The sequence below is a fragment of the Aquarana catesbeiana genome, linkage group LG01 (genome assembly GCF_042186555.1).
Source record: "Aquarana catesbeiana isolate 2022-GZ linkage group LG01, ASM4218655v1, whole genome shotgun sequence".
Taxonomy (NCBI): Eukaryota; Metazoa; Chordata; class Amphibia; order Anura; family Ranidae; genus Aquarana; species Aquarana catesbeiana.
This window is the reverse complement of record NC_133324.1, coordinates 960,311,281-960,335,614: the sequence shown is the minus strand read 5'-3', so window position 1 is coordinate 960,335,614 and position 24,334 is coordinate 960,311,281. Positions and strand designations below refer to the sequence as shown.

Sequence of the window (24,334 nt, the reverse complement as noted above, 5' to 3'; positions counted from 1 at the left end):
CCCTTTAATCCAGGACACACAATAATTACACAGGTTCTGTGGTTGATTAAGGTGGTAATTAAACTCATTTGTTGCCTTATCTGCATTAAATCAGCCTCAGAACCTGTTCAATTAACATGTGTCCTGGATTAAAGGGATTTTGTGGTAACACAACCCCAGACATGATGTTAAATGGGGGGTTTGCATTTGTAATGTTTAAATAAGCGTTTATTAAAGCTCTTCCCAACCAAATTGAATTTTTAGATTTTTTTTTCTTTGCTGTATGTCCCTAAGGGCAGTGCCCAGTTCTGCAACTAATGGCATTAAAAAAATTGCTTTGGTACATGTCTCCAAGGTCAGTGCCCAACCCCCATCTCATTTGTTTGACATTCTCTTGCCTATTAGGTCAGGAAATATCAAGAAATGTATTTTTAACATTCGGCTCCCATTGACTTCAAAGGGGTTCAAATTAGGCACACCGAACCCTGTTCAACCACCCCCCAGGTGTGGTTGGTTCATCACTACCCACCACCTTTACTCTTTTTATTTATTTATTTTTAATTTGTGGGTGGTCATTTGGATGCAGAGTGGCTATATGTTCATTGGCCTTATACTGTAGACTGGGATTTCAATTTATATTGCCTCCTCTTCTATCTTATTCAACCTCCCTATGAATCTCACATCTACAGTAACCCACACTATTATTGTACAGGAGGAGTTACAGAATTGTTTATTTCACAAGCAATTTATATTTCATATAGGCCTTGCAGGACCTTGGTGTGTTTTTTTTTTTTTTTTCTTTTACCTAGAAGAGGTTTTCACAATACCATTCACTAGAAAAAAAAGATTTAATAAGACCCTTTCACACTGGAGGCGTTTTTCAGGCACTTTAGCGCTAAAAATAGCGACTGTAAAGCGCCTGAAAAATGCCTCACCTGCAGTCCCAGTGCGAAAGCCCGAGTTCTTTTACACTGGGGCTCTGCACTGGCAGGACGTTCAAAAAAGTCCTGCAAGCAGCATATCTTTGGGGCACTTTAGGAGCAATGTATACACCACTCCTAAAGGGCCCCTGCCAATTGAAATCAATGGGCAGCGCGCCGAAGCGCCCTGCAATGTGCCGTGGTAGTGGCGCTTTTAACCCTATATTCGGACGCTAGCGGGGGTTAAAAGTGCGGCGCTAGTGGCAGAAAAGTACCTCTAAAATGACGGAAAAGTGCCGCGCTGTCAGTATGAAAGGGCTCGAAAGGAAAGAGAAAGGGGAGAAAAGAAAAACACACTATCTTCTCAATATACTTAAAAAAATATATATAGATAATATTTACACCCACTCCTCCAGACTGACATCCACCCATCAAGACATTTTCCTAATTGCATAACTCCTCCAGAGTTGTCAGTTCAAACAGGAATTTAGGAGCTCACTGCATTTCTGGCAGGATCAGCGGGTATTTTTGTGTATGGAGAAAATTCAAGAGCACCACCCAGTGCACAGGAGGAGTAACTACTTATATATGTACAAGTTACATCCCCCATGTACCAGGCAGGGGTCTTGTTCAACCCCTGGAAATAGTCCAGACTTGTCATCTAAAAAATATAAAGAAATATTGTTGGAGTAAAATAAAGAAAATTATCTGTGAGCAGCAAACATGGATATATAATTATTAATTAAAAAATGCACATGGTCAGTTCTGAAAGATTTCTTCCTCATAGAATGACTGACTATCCTGCAGTAAATAATGATATATGAAATGCTAAACATTTATAAGGTTACAGACACTGACTACATAGGTGTTTTGTGTAAATTAGAAAATAGCCCTGGAATAGCTAATCTTAGTTAATGAGACAATAAACAAAAAGGAATAGAGACCTAAATCATCCAAAAAGAAACCATCCTTTACTAGTTCTACTCTTCTAGATTGATAAAAAACAAACTCAAGTTCCTATGAATTACTCCACCAAATATGTAAAAATTGTTCTTGGCAATGTCATATTAAAATTAATCAGTAAATCATTTAAAATAATTAATCACAAAATGATAAGAACATACCCAACAAGAGTTCTGCTATTACCATTGTAAGCTAGAAGACCTTTTATATCAACCTACTTGATTCTAGTTTTGCTTTAATAATCTTAACTGCAAGGCTTAGCCCCACCACTCTGAGAATGGCTAACAAAAGTTATATGTGTCATTGGCATATCTCCCAACTTTCTGAGATGAAAGGGAAGGACAAATAGCACAAAGTATGTATGTATAAAATGTGCCAGTTCCATGTTTGCAATAGTTTAATCGCTGGATGAAAGATTTACTCCGCCACAACATTATTTGTAGTGAAATAGTACATTTCTTTGAAAATCTGTACAGCAGAGAGGGACAACTGAGGAGGACAGAGGGATCTATTTCCAAAAAAAGAAGTAATCTCACTATATGCTTCGGATGAAGATTCCAAGCCTTTAGTAACACAGGAATATTAGTAGGGATATAGACAAGAGTAGTGACTACACACTTATTGAAGAACTGCTAGTGTGACATGGTCCTAAAAGTTGGAGTGGACTACAAAATACATATAGAATGTTATGATCAAATTATTTCCCCAAGAAAGTCACATACCTGAGAAAAGTTGAACCTATGTGATGATGTTTCAGACGAGCCATCACTCACCAATATTCCTTATCAAACATAAATTGGTGATTCTGACATGTTGTCCTTCTGTGGCTCTGGAATCATCTCAGACTGAGATCCAGAGGGGTTTGTGGTCAGAAGCTAAGACAAGGCGCTGATAGTTGATGAGATGGATACACTGCTCTGTGACGTGTTCAGGTGGGAAGCCAATGTCAGCTCAGACTGGACTGAAGAAATCCTTTCAATGGAACCCCCCTCCTCTTGTATTAACCACTTGCTGACCGTAGGACGTCCTGGGTTTGTGGAGGTATATCTGAATGATGCCTGCAGCTAGAGACATCATTCAGATAGTCATTTTCAGCCGGCGATTACCCAACACCATAAGAACGATCATAGCAGCGGGTCAGCCGCTTGGTCGTTCTTACGAGCAGCGAGAGGGGATGTCCCCACCTCCTGCCACCCTGCGGTGCTTCTACCGACTCACCTCTGCAATCGGTGAGTCGGAGAACGGATCCGCCGGCGCCGGATGTCCACCATAGAGATTTCCAGCAGACCAGATGGTCGCCAGAGTCTCTATGATTGTCGGAGGCCGGGCGTGATGTTATAATGTCAAGCCCAGCCTCTGCATTCAAAAAAAGGGTGCCGCTTCGGCTGGGAATCTGTGATCATTTTATTTTTCTTTTGCTTTTAGGCTTCCCAGCCTAGAGGTGAGATGTGGGGTCTTATTGACCCCATATCTCACTGTAAAGAGGTCATGTCATGCCATATTCATATTACAAGGGATATTTACACTCCTTGTAATAGGAATAAAAGTGATCAATTTTTTTTTTTCAAAAAGTGTCGCACGCAGAAACGAACGCATACATAAGTCCCGCCCACATATGAAAACGGTGTTGAAACCACACATGTGAGGTGTCGCCGCGAATGTTAGAGAAAGAGCAATAATTCTAGCCCTAGACCTCCTCTGTAACTCAAAACATGTAAGCAGTTAGAAATTTTAAAGCATTGCCTATGGGGATTTTTAAGTACCGAAGTTTGGCACCATTTCACGAGCGTGTGCAATTTTGAAGCATGACATGTTAGATTTCTATTTGCTCGGCGCAAATTCATCCTTTTACATTATGCAAAAAAATTGGGCTAACTTTACTGTTTTTTTTTTTTTTTTTTTTAAAGCATTTCCAAAAAAAAAAAACGCGTTTGAAAAATTGCTACCGTGCAAGATAAAAAGTTGCAATGACTGCCATTGTATTTTCTAGGGTCTCTGCTAAAAAACCATATATAATGTTTGGGGGTTCTGTGTAATTTTCTAGCAAAAAAAAATGATGATCTTTACATGTAGGAGTGAAGGGTCAGAAATGGCCGGGTTGGTAAGTGGTTAAAGTCAACTCTGGAGTTTCTTCTTTCCATCTTTCACCCAGGTATTTTAAGACTACTGAAGTTTTACTTCTTTTGGCGCGATCAATTGCCAAAAGATCCAAAAACATTCTTTGTATGCCAGCAGGAACCTTTTCCCATGTTTCTGGAGGATTAACCTCCCGGAAATCATTTTGCCAGTCAACATACTGTTTATATGATTCATCATCAAGCATGGCCACCCGCCATGGAAAGTCTCCTGTGACTAGGCAGTAAATGACAACACCAAATGCCCACACATCAAGGCTGCCATCTACAGCCAGTCCATCTGAAATGTTCAGGTTAAACATCTCTGGGGCCATGTAAGATTTGCTTCCACATCTTGCTCTAATAACTGTCTCTGTGACCTTAGTGAGTCCAAAGTCCGTGATCTTGACACAATGGCAGTCCTGGTCAAAAACAAGAACATTTTCTGGTTTGAGGTCCATGTGTACAAAACCTCTCTCAGATATAAATTCCAGAGCACTGGAAATCTGCACAGCACACCTCTTTGCTGCGTCTTCTGGAATTCCCACCTAGAAAAAATCCAAAAACATAATAGATGTTAAATACAGTAGGGGAGAATATAAGGATGAATAAAGATTCAGTTAAAAGCATACATGTATGGCCATAAAGGTTTTCATTTATTTATTTTAGGCTAGGGTTGGATTTTATTGTTGAACGTGTCACCCCCTGGGAGATTTGCTTTGTCTTAATTACAGTGGTCACCAAGACATTTAGAAAAAGTGATGGGAAATTCAAATTATTAGTTTTAACTTTTTTTTAAAAGAATTTAATAAAGAATTGGCCATTCCTACAACTTAATGTACTTACATTTGGAAAGATCATGGAGTACAGATCTCCAACAGGTGCCAGTTCCTGGGCAAAAACAAAATAGTCAATGGTGGAGAAGAAGAAGCCAAAACATCCGATGATATTTTGATGAGAAGACAGTAAATATGAAATACTGAATTCATGGAGGAAAGACCGCTGACTGGTTTTGTCCTTATCCATAACCTTCATTGCCATTCTTTGACCTGTGAAAAAATGAAATAACTTAGATCAAGAACTAGAAATGTTCAATTGGTAATTTTTATATCTTTAACTTGAAAATATTCAATATTTTAAGAAGATATGTTCCTGCCAGATTGAGACTGCACCATGCTTCATTGGAAGCTAAACTACTGCCTTACCAGCACTCAGCTGTACAAGAACTTCTCCAGATAGAGCCCACCTCATTTCTTGACTAGAGGACATCCAGCATCATATGATCCCCAGTCTGACTGTTCCCAACCCCTTCCTTTTATTCATTGGACTTAACATCACATGTGATCATAATCTATGGTGTTCTGCATACAAATACGGTCCATCTAGGAAAGCCCACTCTTCCAGACAGATATGTACCCATCAAGACATTTTGATATTTGCATAACTCCTCCCAAGAAACAGCCCAATAATTTAGTCTCTAAATAATTTTTCCAACATTAATATTTGAAACATTTTCTATTCATAACGATGTAATAATTTCACGTAATGGGCCATATTTGCTCACTGCATTTACCTGCTATTCTTTATTATGAGTGTTGCACAGTGAATATACTTTATTGCTCCTTTTATTTTAAACAAAGTCTACAGCTAGTGACCTCTGGAAAAAGCCTGTATCTTGCAGATTGAATTTACATCCATATATACAGAGGATACTGAAATAGCGGCTAGATTAATTCACTCACCTGTTTGCTTGTCGTTCACCAAGAATACATTTCCATAACTGCCTTTTCCAAGCTCCTCCTCAATGAGGAAGTACTCTTCAAAGTCGATCTGCTGTAGTTCTTGTGCATAGAAAGACACCATTCTATCCAGAAGACCTTCCACATTATGGTCAGCAGAGGCCATAGTGTCCTGCAGAGTAAAACATTAAAACTTGTTACATTAATAAGCAAAAAAAAAAACCTTTGAAAAGAAACTTTAGAAATGTGTCAAATATAAATACTGTTACCTGCAGTTATAAACCTATAAAAACAAAATGCGTAGTAGACCACCATATCTACATGTATAATATTTGGGAATACAAGTTGGACACTAAATATAGAGATTGAACACAACAGAAATATATTTAGTACAGCTAAAGGACCTTGAGCAAGTACCAAAAACAAAAGGAAAACCCAAGACATATAATACATAAATAAATAGCAGGATATATCCAGTAGCTTCCAGTTCAATTGTGTATGTGTGCATGGGGGGGGGGGGGGGGGGGGCTCTCTAGAACTGGGTCAAAAGACTCACTTTATCTTGAAGTGTACTTCAGGAAACATGTGGTGTATCTGCTGCCAGAAGCAGCTTGGTGACCTTCATATTTTTGGCAGATTCTGTCATTAAATGACTAAACATACCATAAGGATGACCTACAAAGATACCCTGCTTTCTTGTTGCCCACCAGCTATGCAGAGTTTCAGTTTCATTATAGAAAGTCAGGAGGATGAACACAGAGCTCAGCCAGATAGGAAGTGTAATTTTCATCAGAACTATCATGTAAAATATGGAAATGGTTGCTTCACATTTTGTACTCAATAGAAGACAGCAGAGGCCATGCTAAAGGCCATCAGAAGATATTACTGACACTTAAATCATTCTCCCCATAACGTTAAAGTCCTAGAATGACCCACAATAACCAAACACTCAATTTCCACATCCCTCAATTTTCAGGCACCCTTAATCATTTTCAAGGCATTTTTTTGTACAGATTGGAATATACTTGTAAGAGGAGCCTTATATAAATTATACATTACTTGGCCAGAAAAACTCATCTGTTTCCCATTGTATTACGTCATACAAATTACAGCCTCAATTTTTATTACATATTCCATATTACTAACAACTTTTTCATCAGGGTGATCATGGCAAGCCTCCAATGTCTATCCTGTCTTTTCTATACATTGTATTACATATTATCTTATCCTGAACCTCAACCCATTGCCCATTTTCTCAGGAATTCTTATATAGTTTTTTATATATTTTTTCACATACACCTCATACATCTCTTTAGAATTGCTATCAAAATGTTCAATAAATAATAAATATCCAATGATTGGTTAGAAAGTTCCTTACCTTAATGTTATGGGTATTCAGCGGTGATATAGTCGGGTTAATTTTTCTGAAAATTCTGTTCCTCTGCAGTTCAACACCGGACAACCAAATCTCCAGCTAGGCTGTAATAGATCAGTATATGGGAATCTCTGAATGTAGAGTCACTGATCAGAGAAGGGAGAGTTCCGCTTTATATAAGGGAGATGGGCGGGGAAGGCAGAGAATGAAGGAGTTCCATTGGCTGACTTCTGATGGAAATGCTGTGTATATAACCTCGCATTGTTTTTGCCAATTTGCATATAAACAGTTTTTCTACAGAACAGGTGATAAAATTAAACACGCTGAAACCAATTTTTTTTTAAAACTTTTAAATTTTTAGTTTTTGAGATTTAAATTTAAACTTTCCACCATATTAACTAGAAAATGGTAATTTTTGGTTTTATTTATTTTTTTTATCTAATTCTAGTTTGAGTATCTAATACATGATGGCGTACTAACCAGATATTTATAGAGAAAGAAATGTAACATTGGCTGTATAGGTTCTTGCGGGTTATTTTGTACCATTATGTCTTATTTCTAATAATATTGTACACCAATAAGTTTAGTTAAAAATGGACTTTATTGAAAAAAATAAAAAATAAAAATTGCTATATCAATATAAAAATATATTTATGAAGATTAAAAGGACCTGTCAGGATTGGACTATTGGAGCTGCCATGTCTGGGCATTTTTCTAGAGATTCATCTCCAAACATCCTGATTATGTCTTCATTACTTAGTTAGTCACCGACCTCGAACAATTATGTGTATAGCTAGTAATAGAAAATATCATACTGACATGATGTTCTGGGTGAATGACAAATTAAGTATCGAGACAAGGATGGCAAAAATCGTTAGCTAGCGCCTTCAAAAGCAACAACCTTTTAACAATGCTGCTGCTTCTGAATATCCATTAAAAAAAAAAAAAAAAAAGGTTTATACATAACTATTCAAACCATTAACACAACAGTAGAGTTTGCCATGGCATTAGGAAGCCTTAAATCATAGTTTCACTACAGAATGAACTCATTGGCAAAAACTATGGATTTCTTTAACTGCTGGAAACTTAATTCCCACAAGAAGAGAATTAGTCTAGATCAGCTTTTCATGTCCAGGGTTCCATGTATATATAAGGTTCCTCCAGAGGTTGCTAAGGGTTCCTTGACCAAAAAGGAATTTCTACTTTGATGATTGAGTAGCAACCAACACCATTGATCTTTCTAGATATCTGTAAGGAAGATTCTTCTCACTGACTACAAATATAGGGAACATTTATTCCACCAACCATCACACTAATGTACACAGAGCTTTGGATATAATAGTCTTTAGAAGGGGATCTCTGAGATTTGTAAAGTAATCTCGGGGGTTCCTCCATTTTGAAGAGTTTGAGAAAGGATGGTTTGGATAATCCAAAAATGTATTTATACATTTATATAGGAGAAACATACATTATATGTGATCAGTTTAAAATAAAACTAAACATAAGGGACCACATGGCTCTTGCTATAATGTAGCACGTCATGTAAGCACATTATTTTAGCACATTATAGAAAAAATATGATGTCCATGCTGCACCTAGTCGCTCTATTGCCACCTTCTTCCAGTCTTCTGGGTCCAGAGTCTTTAGCGGCTGGGTTTGATGTAACTTTGTTTTGGCACCTATTCCTGCTATGCAGAGATTGCTTGTTGAGTTGTTCTGTATGGCAGTCAGTGTACAATTCAGAAAATAAATCTAGTAGACAAGGAAAGAGCTTCCGTTGCACAAGAGCTATATGGTGTCTCTTCTGACATTAAAACCTACCTGCTAGCATTTATTTTTCAAACAAATGTGTTTAGCTTTGCTTCAAGTAGAATAAAAATGCTCATATTTACAAGAAGGAAGTCACAATGACTCATTCTATATAGAGAATCTGATTCCATCTTGTCATATTTTGTTTTACTTCTCCTCACCTCAAAGTTTTACCAGCCTGAATAGACTGTATAAAAGCAATACGCTTGCTGTGTAGCTTCCTCTTTATGTCACATGTTGTTCATCAGAAATGCCGACTGCATGGAGATGGCCACTAAAAGAAGAACCTGAAAATCTAAAATGTAGTGAAAAATATAAACCGGCAACCATTTAAACATTTGGATAATTTAAAAAATACAACTGAGATTGTGTTATTCACTAAAAATAGAATTTTAGTTTTGCTTAAACTATCTGACAATGACTATCCACAGAAAATAGAGAGAACTGTCACACCCTGGACACAAAGGATCATCTCAATGGTCATGGGCTAGTGAATTGATATGTTAAAGAGGAGGTAGAATACCTGGCTCAGGTGTGGCTGCCACTACGGTTTCCATCACAATGATCATGTTTATGGCAGCCAACCTGCATTGTTGGGACTGGTGGGGTCCATCTGAGACCCTCAGGAAATGCCAAATTTGCATGATAATCTCAGAATAGGAAGGGACCTCCATTGTCTAGATTTTTGGATCTCATTATACAGTGTGTATAATATATATATATATATATATATATATATATATATATATATATATATATATATATCATGTTTTGGAGTTTTAAGCAATTTTCTAGCAAAAAGTATTAAGTTGTTTGTTTTGATATTGTAATGTTATTACAATATCAAAGAAGCCAAATCCTAGCTCAAACTGGGTTCACGAAGGGAAGAGACTAGGATAATATAATAAAAATTTGCACATTGGTGGAATATGTTCAGAGAACCGCCATGTCTTCTGGCCGTTGATGCGGAAAAAGCATTTGACAGAGTGGGATGGCAGTTCTTGGAGGAAACACGAATCCAGATAGGAATGGGTCCCAAAATGCTTAGTAGGATCCTTGCATTGTACTCCAACTCAAGAGCTAAGGTAAGAGTAAATTGAATATTATCAGAATATATAAAAATATCAAATGGAACCCGACAGGGATGTCCCCTTTCCCCTTTATTATATACATCTTATCACGGCAATAAGAAAAAATAAGGATATTAATGGGATAAAGATCAAAGATATAGAATATAAGTCGGCCGTATATGCAGACGATTTGTTAATATATGTAACAAATCCTATCATAACAATTCCAAACTTAATAAAATAATTTAAAAGATTTGGGGAATTGAGTAACTTTAAAGTTAAATTATGATGAATCAGAGGTACTAAATATATCATTATTAAGAAAAAAAACATACACACTTTTGCAAAAAGATTTTCCATTTAAATGGAATTAAGAAGCAATTAAATATCTAGGAATATTTATTCATGAGGACCTGAATCAACTACAGGAGTTGAATTACAATGCAACGATCCGAAAAGTAATTAAATTATTACAAAAATTTGATAAAATAACATATTCATGGATGGGGAAGAATTAACATAATACAAATGGATATATTACCAAAGATATTATACATTTTTCAAACAGTTCCCCTAGTCCCTCCTAAGAAACTGATGATGGAACTGAGAAAAGCAATAGTGAGCTTTATTTGGGCTCATAAAACCCCTCGAATAAAGAGAGAAATTTTAATTAGAAATAAAAAAAAATGGAGGTTTAGCATTACCAGATTTTACAAAATACTTACAAGCAGCATCATTAACTACCATTATTGATTGGCATCATAATAAGGAAACTAAACAATGGGTAAATCTAGAAGAGGAATTAATAGGACCACAACTTAGGTTCCTGCCTTAGATTAAACCCCATTTAAGACCAAAGAAAAAAGAATGAACAATTTTTGTAAATGCTACATTAAAAATATGGGATACTATAATAAAAAGGGGGAAACTTTCCACTATGACTGGTCCTATGACACGTTTGTTCTCCAACCCTGAATTTTCGCCAGCTTTAGAAACCACAAATTACTTAAAATGGAATATTTTGGAGAACGCAAGGGTGGAACAGATCCTAGTGGATGGTAAACTACCAAAAATTGCAGGACTTGGGGTCTGAATATAAAAGCAAATGGTTACAATATTATCAATTAAAGACATTCATTGAGTTAAAAATACCTTTGATAAATAGACCAAAAACAAAATTTGAAAACATATTAGTAGAGGAACAAGAACCAACTAAAAATGATCAGATATATAAGATATATAACGTATTACTCCCCTCCGGTTCCCTTAGAGAATTAATAGGAATGAAGAAATGGGAAAAGGAAATAGAAAATCCTATATCAGAGGAGGAATGGGAGAACATCTTTGAAATAATACATAAATCATCTATAGCAAATAAATATCAAGAAATAAATTATAAGATCGCAATGAGATGGTATTGGAGCCCAGTAGCTTTAAATATAGTTAACAAAGTTAATACAGAAACGTGTTGGAGATGTGAGGTAGAAAGAGGGACTATGGATCATGTATGGTACAGTTGTCAAGGAGTGAGGAGCTTCTGGGACAAAATATTTGAGATATATCAGAAAGTGTCAGGAGTAGAAAGGAGTCCAAATATAAGCACCTCGTTGTTTTCCCTTACATCAGATACAATAAGGGTAATCAAAATAGATATTCTTCACCACATAACAACTGCAGCTAGAACAATTATAGCGCAAAATTGGAAAAAAAACAAAAAAAAAATTAAGCCAACTGTGTTGGAATGGATGTGTGAAATTAACAAAATTGAATATATGGAAAAACAGATAAGATAAGAAGGGTATGTAGGGGGAGGAGGAGGGAAGGAAGAAGGGGGAGGAAAGGAAAAAGAAAAAAAAAAGGAAGGGGAGGGAATTTTTTTTTTTTTTGAATGTTTGGATGTATGTATGAGCAATAGGAAATGCATGTTTTGAGGTATGTATGAATAATAGGAATTTAGTTAGATGATTCTATAGAAACAGGAGGAAGTGGGTATCATTAAGATTATTTATTATGTAAAAGGAATTTTTAATGTATGTATTTTTGAAGATGGTATGATGTGTATTACTTGTCTTTTAAAAAAAAAAAATAATAAAAAGAAGATTGATAACAAAGAAGCCAAATCCTGGTATAGACCTAATCACTACTGATATTACACATGACAATTCACGAGATTCTACGTGCCTACTAGTGCACTTGGAGGACCTTTACACAGATGACAATTAAGTGTATGTAGCCTTACTCACACCTCTCCTCCAGTACAACACACAGCAATTAGAACTAAATCTATCTTTAACCCTACGCATGTGAAGGGACCTTACATGCAAAATTTCTACCAAGAGGTCTACTCTGAGATCCTACAAACTTCTACTCACTCTCCTGCATATTCCAATCTCACCCCAAAAGAAAAACTAGCTCTCAACAGTCTATCTAATCATTTCAGTATCATTATCTAACCAGCTGACAAAAGTGGAGGGATTGTTGTACAAGACAGGGATCAAACCCTGAAGAAGCACATATAATCTAATATTGGATACCAACAACTATATTTGACTACAATATGATACCCTATCCCAGTATAGTGAGGAAGCATAAACATTGGTCAACAATGCACCAAGTGAGGGCATCATCAACAAGGCAGGAGTCTCTTTTTTGAAAATAGAATGCTATAGTATGCCATATGCCCCGTACGCACGATCACACATTCCGACAACAAAATCCATGGATTTTTTCCCACGGATCCGTGTACAGGGCATTATATTTACCACCTACCCAAAATCCACAAAAGTCTTCAAAATCCCCCCCCAGCTGTTGTCCCATTGTTGAAGCCAAGGAAAGCGTCACTTCCTCCAGCTCCTGGCCCAGAACCTATCAGTATACATATGTATAATCAGATGGGATTGATGCACTTAAAATGTATTAGAAAGATATATCAATTCAAATTCCATTCAGTGTTAAAAGCATAACGGTTTCGGGCTTTACCGATAGTGTCCTTCTTCAGAATCAGACACGTACAATGATCTTAAGTATATATATACACACACACACACACACACACACACACACACTTTTCTCTCATATGGGATCAATCATGCACTAAAGAAGAACAAACCCTTATAGTGAATATATATATATACATATATATATATATATATATATACACACATACATTCACTATTTGTGTTTGTTCTTCTTTAGTGCATATCGAATGTAATGAGAAAGGCGATAGCACCTGAATGACCCATAATCCCATATGAGAGAAGAGTGTGTGTATATATATATATATATATATATATATATATATATATATATATATATATATAAATAGTGACGGTATGTGAGGCGATATAGTGGATAATCGCTATATTTCACCTCACATTTGTTCTGTTGTAAGGGATTGAATCAGAATCCGGCCCGGGTTTTTCCAGCCTATGTGACAGGCTAGATTCTGGTCTGGATGTTCTGGTCCACTTGAGCCCACACCCTGGTAGACTTTAAAAAACCAGGAAGAGAGCTCAACAAGGCTCTGGTTTTGAGTCTCAGGAAGGAACCTGAATGAGAGGAGCTCTGGCTATTGGACTATAAGGTTTGCTTTACCGCATATTTTGTGGGTGACGGGACAAGCCCTGCACTGTCTAGAGAGGAGACAGTTTAGTTAGCGCTGGACGGCAAGGATTTACTTTACTGTTTTGTTAATTTTTATTTTGCAAACATCCTTGTAAATAAACCTGGCATCCGCCAGATTTTTTAGAAAATGCCCGTTTGCTGGCTGTCCTTCAGAAAAGGTGATCCCCACGAGCTAAATCTTCCCACCATATATATAACTAGATAGATAGATAGATAGATAGATAGATAGATAGATAGATAGATAGATAGATAGATAGATAGATAGATAAGCTTGTAAAGATCACTATCATTGCATGTGTCTTATTCTGAAGGGCGCTATCTGTATAGCCCAAAACTATCATGTTTTTAACACTGAATGGAATTTGAATTTTTCTAATAATGTGTAAGTGCAGCAATCCCATCTGATTTTCTCTCTATATATGGCCTGTGGAAGGGTCTGATTGCTTAGCACTGCTACATTGGAGCATGTGCACTCCACCCTCAACACTTGTTATACTGTGTGTGTGTATATATAGAACACACACAAACACATATGATGGTATCCACCTTGTAGACATCTTGAAAACATACCTGGGAACCACCATATCTGTGGGTATCCCTTGATGTTGATTCCCTATATACCTCAATCACCCATGAGTTCAGACGTAGAGCAGAGCAATACTTTCTCATCCAAGACCCACTCAAATCTCAGACAAGCCCAAAGCCACTTATCTTTTTGTGTGTTTTTACACACAACTAATTTTCCTTATAAGGTGACTATTTTTTACAAATACAGGGCACAGCTATGGGGGCAAATTTTGCCCCTAGCTATGCATATTTGACCATGTACCTATAGGAACACCAGTCTATCTGGAACAACAACCCCTATTCAAGAAATATAGTCTTTTGTTTTTTTATTTGTTCTATTGATGATATCTTCATTTGAGATGGCCTGCGATTCTTGGTAGAGAAATCTTTTACATATTGGAACTCCAAACACCCTAGGCCTCTCATTTACATCTGTATGCAATCCAATCTGACCTTTTTGGATTTAAAATTGTGCCATGCGAAGCAGACTATATATGCAAACAATTGTTAAAACAACCACAGATAATTATTTTCTACAATTCCATAGCTACTACCATTCTATGTGGACAGCCAACATCCCAAAAAGTCATTTTCATTGACTTAAACATAATTGTACACGTAACAAATACTTGTCACAAGGTCACCTCCTGAAACAAAAGTTAAATGAAAAATGATATCCCACACCTTTAGTACATGAAGCATACACTGCTTCTAGGGGTAAACAATCTTCACTTAACATCAACCTCCTAAATAGACATGGGCCATGCCAGCAGGAGAGTCGGGTGAAAGATATAGTTCTGTGAAGGCTGTCGTAGGCCCTGAGGGGTACTCCCTAGTCTGGGGGTGACCTTGGGCTGGGGCTCAGGTGCTGGAAGTATCTTGCCATAACACTCTGAGGAAGCCCTTCCTGGAGACACGGGAGCAGGAGAGAGGAGAGCGTGAGTAGGTCACCACTACTGGGGGCTAATAAGAGGGAAGACTGCCACATCTAGACAGTTCTGCCTGAAGACTGTGCTGTGCTTAAGTCTTCAACCTTTCCTAGGAGATCTCCTGAGAGTCAGCTGGGTGGGCTGGTGAGAGTCAGCTGGGTGGGCTGGTGAGAGTCAGTTTGGTAGGCTGCTGTGGAGAAGTTAGCCTGGAGGGCTAATGAAAGAGGCAGATGCAGCCAGGTGGGTTGGCAGTACCTGAAGCGGTGGTGCTGGGATCAGTGACCACAGAAAGGAATTGATGTGAAAGTATAAGCTGTGTCACTCCACTGTTCTACACTCATAGGGGCTGCGAGTCCCTGCCTGTAAGGGGCTGTGGTTACATTTGACTGGAGGCTGTCAGATCATCATAGAGTGACATAGCTGGAACAAGCAAGTGTGTGTTGAAGAAAGAAGTTGGAGCTGTATATAGAGACATGTATAAAATAAGAATGTCCCTTAAGTTTTGTTGTTGAATTCAAGTGGGCATCCCATAATCTCCCATCCCTATCCAAGTTATTAACCCTTAATAATTAACAAAAACAAAGTCAAAGACTGTTCTCTGAATCTGCCTGGGAGTGCCTGTGAAATTCAGTGTGCCTGGCTGTGCAGGAGTGGGGGGTTCCAGTTTATCTGTGGCTCCTAAGGGGGTGCACTATGCTGAAAGGCTGGCCGCAGGCCAGCCTGGATCTGTGGGAGGAGTCCGGGGCTATATAGCCCTCCTTCACAGCCGGGTTCAGCGTCAGCTCGAGTTCCGGGTTGCCAATGTTACATCCAGTGGATTCAGTTCCTGTGTTTTCTTTCTGGGCTTCTTCGTGCACCGCGGCACCTCGTAGCGTTTAATTTATTTGACATTCTCTTGCCTATTAGGTCAGGAAATGTCCAGAAATGTATTTTTAACATTTGGCTCCCATTGACTTCAAAGGGTTTCAAATTAGGCACGCAAACCTGTTCACCGAAACCTGTTCAACCACCCCCCAGGTGTGGTTGGTTCATCACTACCCACCACCTTTACTCTTTTTATTTATTTATTTTTAATTTGTGGGTGGTCATTTGGATGCAGAGTGGCTTTATGTTCATTGGCCTTATACTGTAGACTGGGATTTCAATTTATATTGCATCCTCTTCTATCTTATTCGACCTCAATATGAATCTCACATCTACAGTAACCCACACTATTATTGTAGAGGAGGAATTACAGAGTTGTTTATTTCACAAGCAATTTATATTTCATATAGGCCTTGCAGGACCTTGGTGTGTTTTTTTTTTCTTTTACCTAGAAGAGGTTTTCACAATATCATTCACTAGAAAAAAAGATTTAATAAGACCCCTTTCACACTGAAGGCGTTTTTCAGGCACTTTAGCGCTAAAAATAGCGACTGTAAAGCGCCTGAAAAATGCCCCATCTGCAGTCCAAGTGCGAAAGCCCGAGTGCTTTTACACTGGGGCGCTGCACTGGCAGGATGTTCAAAAAAGTCCTGCAAGCAGCATATTTTTAGGGCACTTTAGAAGCAATGTATACACCAATCCTAAAGGACCCCTGCCCATTGAAATCAATGAGCAGCGCGCCGAAGCGCCCTGCAAAGTGCCTTTTAACCCTTTATTTGACCACTAGCGGGGGTTAAAAGTGTGCCGCTAGTGGCCGAAAAGTACCTCTAAAATGAAGGAAAAGTGCAGCACTGTCAGTATGAAAGGGCTCTTAAGGAAAGAGAAAAGGGAGAAAAGAAAAACACACTATCTTCTCAATGTACTTAAAAAAAAAAAAAACATTATTACACCCACTCCTCCAGACTGACATCCACCCATGAAGACATTTTCCTAATTGCATAACTCCTCCAGGGTTGTCAGTTCAAACAGGAATTTTTGAGCTCACTGGATTTCTGGCAGGATCAGCAGGTATTTTTGTGTATGGAGAAAATTCAAGAGCACCACCCAGTGCACAGGAGGAGTAACTACTTCTATATGTACAAGTTACATCCCCCATGTACCAGGCAGGGGTCTTGTTCCACCTCTGGAAATAGTCCAGACTTGTCATCTAAAAAATATAAAGAAATATTGTTGGAATAAAATAAAGAAAATGATCTGTGAACAGCAAACATGAATATAGAATTAATAATAAAAAAATGCACATGGTCAGTTCTGAAAGATTTCTTCCTTATAGATCGACTGATTATCCTGCAGTAAATAATGATATATGAAATGCTAAACATTTATAAGGTTACAGACACTGACTACATAGGTGTTTTGTGTAAATTAGAAAACAGCCCTGAAATAGCTAATCTTAGTTAATGAGACAATAAACAAAAGGAATAGAGACCTAAATCATCCAAAAACAAACAATCCTTTACTAGTTCTACTCTTCTAGATTGATAAAAAACAAACTCAAGTTCCTATGAATTACTCCACCAAATATCTAAAAATTGTTCTTGACAATGTCATATTAAAATTAATCAGTAAATCATTTAAAATAATTAATCACAAAATGATAAGAACATACCCAACAAGAGTCCTGCTATTACCATTGTAAGCTAGAAGACCTTTTATATCAACCTACTTGATTCTAGTTTTGCTTTAATAATCTTAACTGCAAGGCTTAGCCCCACCACTCTGAGAATGGCTAACAAAAGTTATATGTGTCATTGGCATATCTCCCAACTTTCTGAGATGAAAGGGAAGGACAAATAGCACAAAGTATGTATGTATAAAATGTGCCAGTGCCATGTTTGCAATAGTTTAATCGCTGGATGAAAGATTTACTCCGCCACAACATTATTGGTAGTGAAATAGTACATTTCTTTGAAAATCTGTACAGCAGAAGAGGGACAATTGAGGAGGACAGAGGGATCTATTTCCAAAAAAAGAAGTAATCTCGCTATATGCTTTGGATGAAGATTCTATACCTTTAGTAACACAGGAATATTAGTGGGGATATAGACAATAGTAGTGACTACACACTTATTGAAGAGCTGCTAGTGTGACATGGTCCTAAAAGTTGGAGTGGACTAAAAAATACATATAGAATATTATGATCAAATTATTTCCCCAAGAAAGTCACATACCTGAGAAAAGTTGAACCTATGTGATGATGTTTCAAATGAGCCATCACTCACCAATATTCCTTATCAAACATAAATTGGTGCCTCTGACATGTTGTCCTTCTGTGGCTCTGGAATCATCTCAGACTGAGATCCAGAGGGGTTTGTGGTCAGAAGCTAAGACAAGGCGCTGATAGTTGATGAGATGGATACACTGCTCTGTGACGTGTTCAGGTGGGAAGCCAATGTCAGCTCAGACTGGACTGAAGAAATCCTTTCAATGGAATCCCCCTCCTCTTGTATTAACCACTTGCTGACCGTAGGACGTCCTGGGTTTGTGGGGGGTATATCTGAATGATGGCTGCAGCTAGAGACATCATTCAGATATTGTCGTTTTCAGCCGGCGATTCCCTACACCATTAGAATGATCATAGCAGCGGGTCAGCCGCTTGGTCGTTCTTACGAGCAGCGAGAGGGGATGTTCCCCCCTCCTGCCGCCCTGCGATGCTTCTACCGACTCACCTCTGCAATCGGTGAGTCGGAGAACGGATCCACCGGCACCGGATGTCCACCATAGAGATTTCCGGCAGACCAGATGGTCGCCAGAGTCTCTATGATTGTCGGAGGCCGGGCGCGATGCTATAATGTCACGCCCAGCCTCTGCATTCAAAAAAACGGTGCCGCTTTGGCTGGGAATCTGTGATTGTTTTATTTTTCTTTTGCTTTTAGGCTTCCCAGCCTAGAGGTGAGATGTGGGGTCTTATTGACCCCATATCTCACTGTAAAGAGGTTCTGTCATGCCATATTCATATTACAAGGGATATTTACACTCCTTGTAATAGGAATAAAAGTGATCAAATTTTTTTTTTTTCAAAAAGTGTCGCACGCAGAAGCGAACGCATACATAAGTCCCGCCCACATATGAAAACGGTGTTGAAACCACACATGTGAGGTGTCGCCGCGAATGTTAGAGAAAGAGCAATAATTCTAGCCCTAGACCTCCTCTGTAACTCAAAACATGTAAGCAGTTAGAAATTTTAAAACATTGCCTATGGGGATTTTTAAGTACCGAAGTTTGGCACCATTTCATGAGCGTGTGCAATTTTGAAGCATGACATGTTAGATTTCTATTTACTCGGCGCAAATTCATCTTTCACATTATGCAAAAAAATTGGGCTAACTTTACTGTTTATTTTTTTTAAAGCATTTCCAAAAAAAAAAAACACGTTTGAAAAATTGCTACCGTGCAAGATAAAAGGTTGCAATGACTGCCATTGTATTTTCTAGGGTCTCTGCTAAAAAAGCATATATAATGTTTGGAGGTTCTGTGTAATTTTCTAGCAAAAAAAATGATGATCTTTACATGTAGGAGTGAAGGGTCAGAATTGGCCGGGTTGGTAAGTGGTTAAAGTCAACTCTGGAGTTTCTTCTTTCCAGCTTTCACCCAGGTATTTTAAGACTACTGAAGTTTTACTTCTTTTGGCGCGATCAATTGCCAAAAGATCCAAAAACATTCTTTGTATACCAGCAGGAACCTTTTCCCATGTTTCTGGAGGATTAACCTCCCGGAAATCATTTTGCCAGTCAACATACTGTTTATATGATTCATCATCAAGCATGGCCACCCTCCATGGAAACTCTCCTGTGACTAGGCAGTAAATGACAACACCAAATGCCCACACATCAAGGCTGCCATCTACAGCCAGTCCATCTGAAATGTTCAGGTTAAACATCTCTGGGGCCATGTAAGATTTGCTTCCACATCTTGCTCTAATAACTGTCCCTGTGACCTTAGTGAGTCCAAAGTCCGTGATCTTGACACAATGGCAGTCCTGGTCAAAAACAAGAACATTTTCTGGTTTGAGGTCCATGTGTACAAAACCTCTCTCAGATATAAATTCCAGAGCACTGGAAATCTGCACAGCACACCTCTTTGCTGCGTCTTCTGGAATTCCCACCTAGAAAAAATCCAAAAACATAATACATGTTAAATACAGTAGGGGAGAATATAAGGATGAATAAAGAATCAGTTAAAAGCATACATGTATGGCCATAAAGGTTTTCATTTATTTATTTTAGGCTAGGGATGGATTTTATTGTTCAACGTGTCACCCCCAGGGAGATTTGCTTTGTCTTAATTTTCAGTGGTCACCAAGACATTAGAAAAAGTGATGGGAAATTCAAATTATTAGTTTTAAATTTTTTTTTTAAAAGGATTTAATAAAGAATTGGCCATTCCTACAACTTAATGTACTTACATTTGGAAAGATCATGGAGAACAGATCTCCAACAGGTGCCAGTTCCTGGGCAAAAACAAAATAGTCAATGGTGGAGAAGAAGAAGCCAAAACATCCGATGATATTTTGATGAGAAGACAGTAAATATGAAATACTGAATTCATGGAGGAAAGACCGCTGACTGGTTTTGTCCTTATCCATAACCTTCATTGCCATTCTTTGACCTGTGAAAAAATGAAATAACTTAGATCAAGAACTAGAAATGTTCAATTGGTAATTTTTATATCTTTAACTTGAAAATATTCAATATTTTAAGAAGATATGTTCATGCCAGATTGAGACTGTACCATGCTTCATTGGAAGCTAAACTACTGCCTTACCAGCACTCAGCTGTACAAGAACTTCTCCAGATAGAGCCCACCTCATTTCTTGACTAGAGGACATCCAGCATCATATGATCCCCAGTCTGACTGTTCCCAACCCCTTCCTTTTATTCATTGGACTTAACATCACATGTGATCATAATCTATGGTGTTCTGCATACAAATACGGTCCATCTAGGAAAGCCCACTCTTCCAGACAGATATGTACCCATCAAGACATTTTGATATTTGCATAACTCCTCCCAAGAAACAGCCCAATAATTTAGTCTCTAAATAATTTTTCCAACATTAATATTTGAAACATTTTCTATTCATAACGATGTAATAATTTCACGTAATGGGCCATATTTGCTCACTGCATTTACCTGCTATTCTTTATTACGAGTGTTGCACAGTGAATATACTTTATTACTCCTTTTATTTTAAACAAAGTCTACAGCTAGTGACCTCTGGAAAAAGCCTGTATATTGCAGATTGAATTTACATCCATATATACAGAGGTTACTGAAATAGCGGCTAGATTAATTCACTCACCTGTTTGCTTGTCGTTCACCAAGAATACATTTCCATAGCCACCTTTTCCAAGCTCCTCCTCAATGAGGAAGTACTCTTCAAAGTCGATCTGCTGTAGTTCTTGTGCATAGAAAGACACCATTCTATCCAGAAGACCTTCCACATTATGGTCAGCAGAGGCCATAGTGTCCTGCAGAGTAAAACATTAAAACTTGTTACATTAATAAGCAAGAAAAAAACCTTTGAAAAGAAACTTTAGAAATGTGTCAAATATAAAATACTGTTACCTGCAGTTATAAACCTATAAAAACAAAATGCGTAGTAGACCACCATATCCACATGTATAATATTTGGGAATACAAGTTGGACACTAAATATAGAGATTGAACACAACAGAAATATATTTAGTACAGCTAAAGGACCTTGAGCAAGTACCAAAAACAAAAGGAAAACCCAAGACATATAATACATAAATAAATAGCAGGATATATCCAGTAGCTTCCAGTTCAATTGTGTATGTGTGTGTGTGTGGGGAGGGGGGGGCTCTCTAGAACTGGGTCAAAAGACTAATTTTATCTTGAAGTGTCCTTCAGGAAACATGTGGTGTATCTGCTGCCAGATGCAGCTTGGTGACCTTCATATTTTTGGCAGATTCGGTCATTAAAAGACTAAACATACCATAAGGATGACCTACAAAAGATACCCTGCTTTCTTGTTGCCAAACAGCTATGCAGAGTTTCAGTTTCATTACAGAAATTCAGGAGGATGAACACAGAGCTCAGCCAGATAGGAAGTGTAATTTTCATCAGAACTATCATGTAAAATATGGAAATGGTTGCTTCACCTTTTGTACTCAATAGAAGACAGCAGAGGCCATGCTAAAGGCCATCAGACGATATTACTGACACTTACTTAAATCATTCTCCCCATAACGCTAAAGTCCTAGAATGATCCACAATAACCAAACACTCAATTTCCACATGCCTCAATTTTCAGGCACCCTTAATCATTTTCAAGGCATTTTTTTTTGTACAGATTGGAATATACTTGTAAGAGGAGCCTTATATAAATTATACATTACTTGGCCACAAAAACTCATCTGTTTCCCTTTGTATTACATCACACCAATTACAGCCTCAATTTTTATTACATATTCCATATTACTAACAACTTTTTCATCAGGGTGATCATGGCAAGCCTCCAATGTCTATCCTGTCTTTTTTATACATTGTATTACATATTATCTTATCCTGAACCTCAACCCATTGCCCATTTTCTCAGGAATACATATATAGTTTTTTATATATTTTTTCACATACGCCTCATACATATCTGGACAATTGCTATCAAAATGTTCAATAAATAATAAATATTCAATGATTGGTTAGAAAGTTCCTTACCTTAATGTTGTAGGTATTCAGCGGTGATGTAGTCGGGTTAATTTTTCTGAAAATTCTGTTCCTCTGCAGTTCAACACCGGACAACCAAATCTCCAGCTAGGCTGTAATAGATCAGTATACGGGAATCTCTGAAAGTAGAGTCACTGATCAGAGAAGGGAGAGTTCCGCTTTATATAAGGGAGATGGGCGGGGAAGGCAGAGAATGAAGGAGTTCCATTGGCTGACTTCTAATGGAAATGCTGCGTAAATAACCCCGCATTGTTTTTGCCAATTTGCATATAAACAGGTTTTCTACAGAACAGTTGATAAAATTAAACACGCTGAAACCGAATTTTTTTAAAAACTTTTACATTTTTAGTTTTTGAGTTTTAAATTTAAACTTTCCACCATATTAACTAGAAAATGGTAATTTTTGGTTTTATATATTTTTTTTTATCTAATTCTAGTTTGAGTAACTAATACATGATGGCGTACTAACCAGATATTTATAGAGAAAAAAATGTAACATTGGCTGTATAGGTTCTTGCGGGTTATTTTGTACCATTATGTCTTATTTCTAATAATATTGTACACCAATAAGTTTAGTTAAAAAAGGACTTTATTGAAAAAATAAAAAATAAAATTTGCTATATCAATATAAAAATATAGTTATGAAGATTAAAAGGACCTGTCAGGATTGGACTATTGGAGCTGCCATGTCTGGGCATTTTTCTAGAGATTCATCTCCAAACATCCTGATTATGTCTTTATTACTTGGTTAGTCACCGACCTCGAACAATTATGTGTATATCTAGTAATAGAAAATATCATACTGACATGATGTTCTGGGTGAATGACAAATTAAGTATCGAGACAAGGATGGCAAAAATCGTTAGCTAGCGCCTTCAAAAGCAACAACCTTTTAAAAATGCTGCTGCTTCTGAATACCCATTAAAAAAAAAAAAAAAAAAAAAAAGGTTTATACATAACTATTCAAACCATTAACACAACAGTAGAGTTTGCCATGGCATTAGGAAGCCTTAAATCATAGTTTCACTACAGAATGAACTCATTGGCAAAAACTATGAATTTCTTTAACTTAATTCCCACGAGAAGAGAATTAGTCTAGATCAGCTTTTCATGTCCAGGGTTCCATGTATATATAAGGTTCCTCCAGAGGTCGCTAAGGGTTCCTTGACCAAAAAGGAATTTCTACTTTGATGATAAGTAGCAACCAACACCATTGATCTTTCTGGATATCTGTAAGGAAGATTCTTCTCACTGACCACAAATAAAGGGAACATTTATTCCACCAACCATCACACTAATGTACACAGAGCTTTGGATATAATAGTCTTTAGAAGGGGATCTCTGAGATTTGAAAAGTAATCTCAGGGGTTCCTCCATTTTGAAGAGTTTGAGAAAGGATGGTTTGGATAATCCAAAAATGTATTTATACATTTATATAGGAGAAACATACATTATATGTGATCAGTTTAAAATAAAACTAAACATAAGGGATCACATGGCTCTTGCTATAATGTAGCACGTCATGTAAGCACATTATTTTAGCACATTATAGAAAAAATATGATGTCCATGCTGCACCTAGTCGCTCTATTGCCACCTTCTTCAAGTCTTCTGGGTCTAGAGTCTTTAGCGG

General features: G+C 37.5%; 2 protein-coding genes across 2 annotated transcripts; both read right to left on the bottom strand.

Annotated features, from left to right (window-relative positions):
* Positions 1-1,658: 1,658 nt before the first annotated feature.
* On the bottom strand, positions 1,659-14,262 carry LOC141128613 (serine/threonine-protein kinase SBK1-like). The gene is made up of 5 exons (XM_073616006.1): positions 14,164-14,262; positions 5,719-5,887; positions 4,823-5,025; positions 4,030-4,524; positions 1,659-1,700 (listed from the first exon to the last, which is right to left on the bottom strand). Exons 1-5 carry the CDS (start codon positions 14,260-14,262, stop codon positions 1,659-1,661), a joined length of 1,008 nt encoding a protein of 335 aa, XP_073472107.1.
* A 1,203-nt stretch (positions 14,263-15,465) lies between these two features.
* On the bottom strand, positions 15,466-21,477 carry LOC141128606 (serine/threonine-protein kinase SBK1-like). The gene is made up of 5 exons (XM_073615994.1): positions 21,315-21,477; positions 20,419-20,621; positions 19,686-20,118; positions 17,101-17,160; positions 15,466-15,548 (listed from the first exon to the last, which is right to left on the bottom strand). Exons 1-5 carry the CDS (start codon positions 21,475-21,477, stop codon positions 15,466-15,468), a joined length of 942 nt encoding a protein of 313 aa, XP_073472095.1.
* Between the last annotated feature and the right edge of the window lie 2,857 nt (positions 21,478-24,334).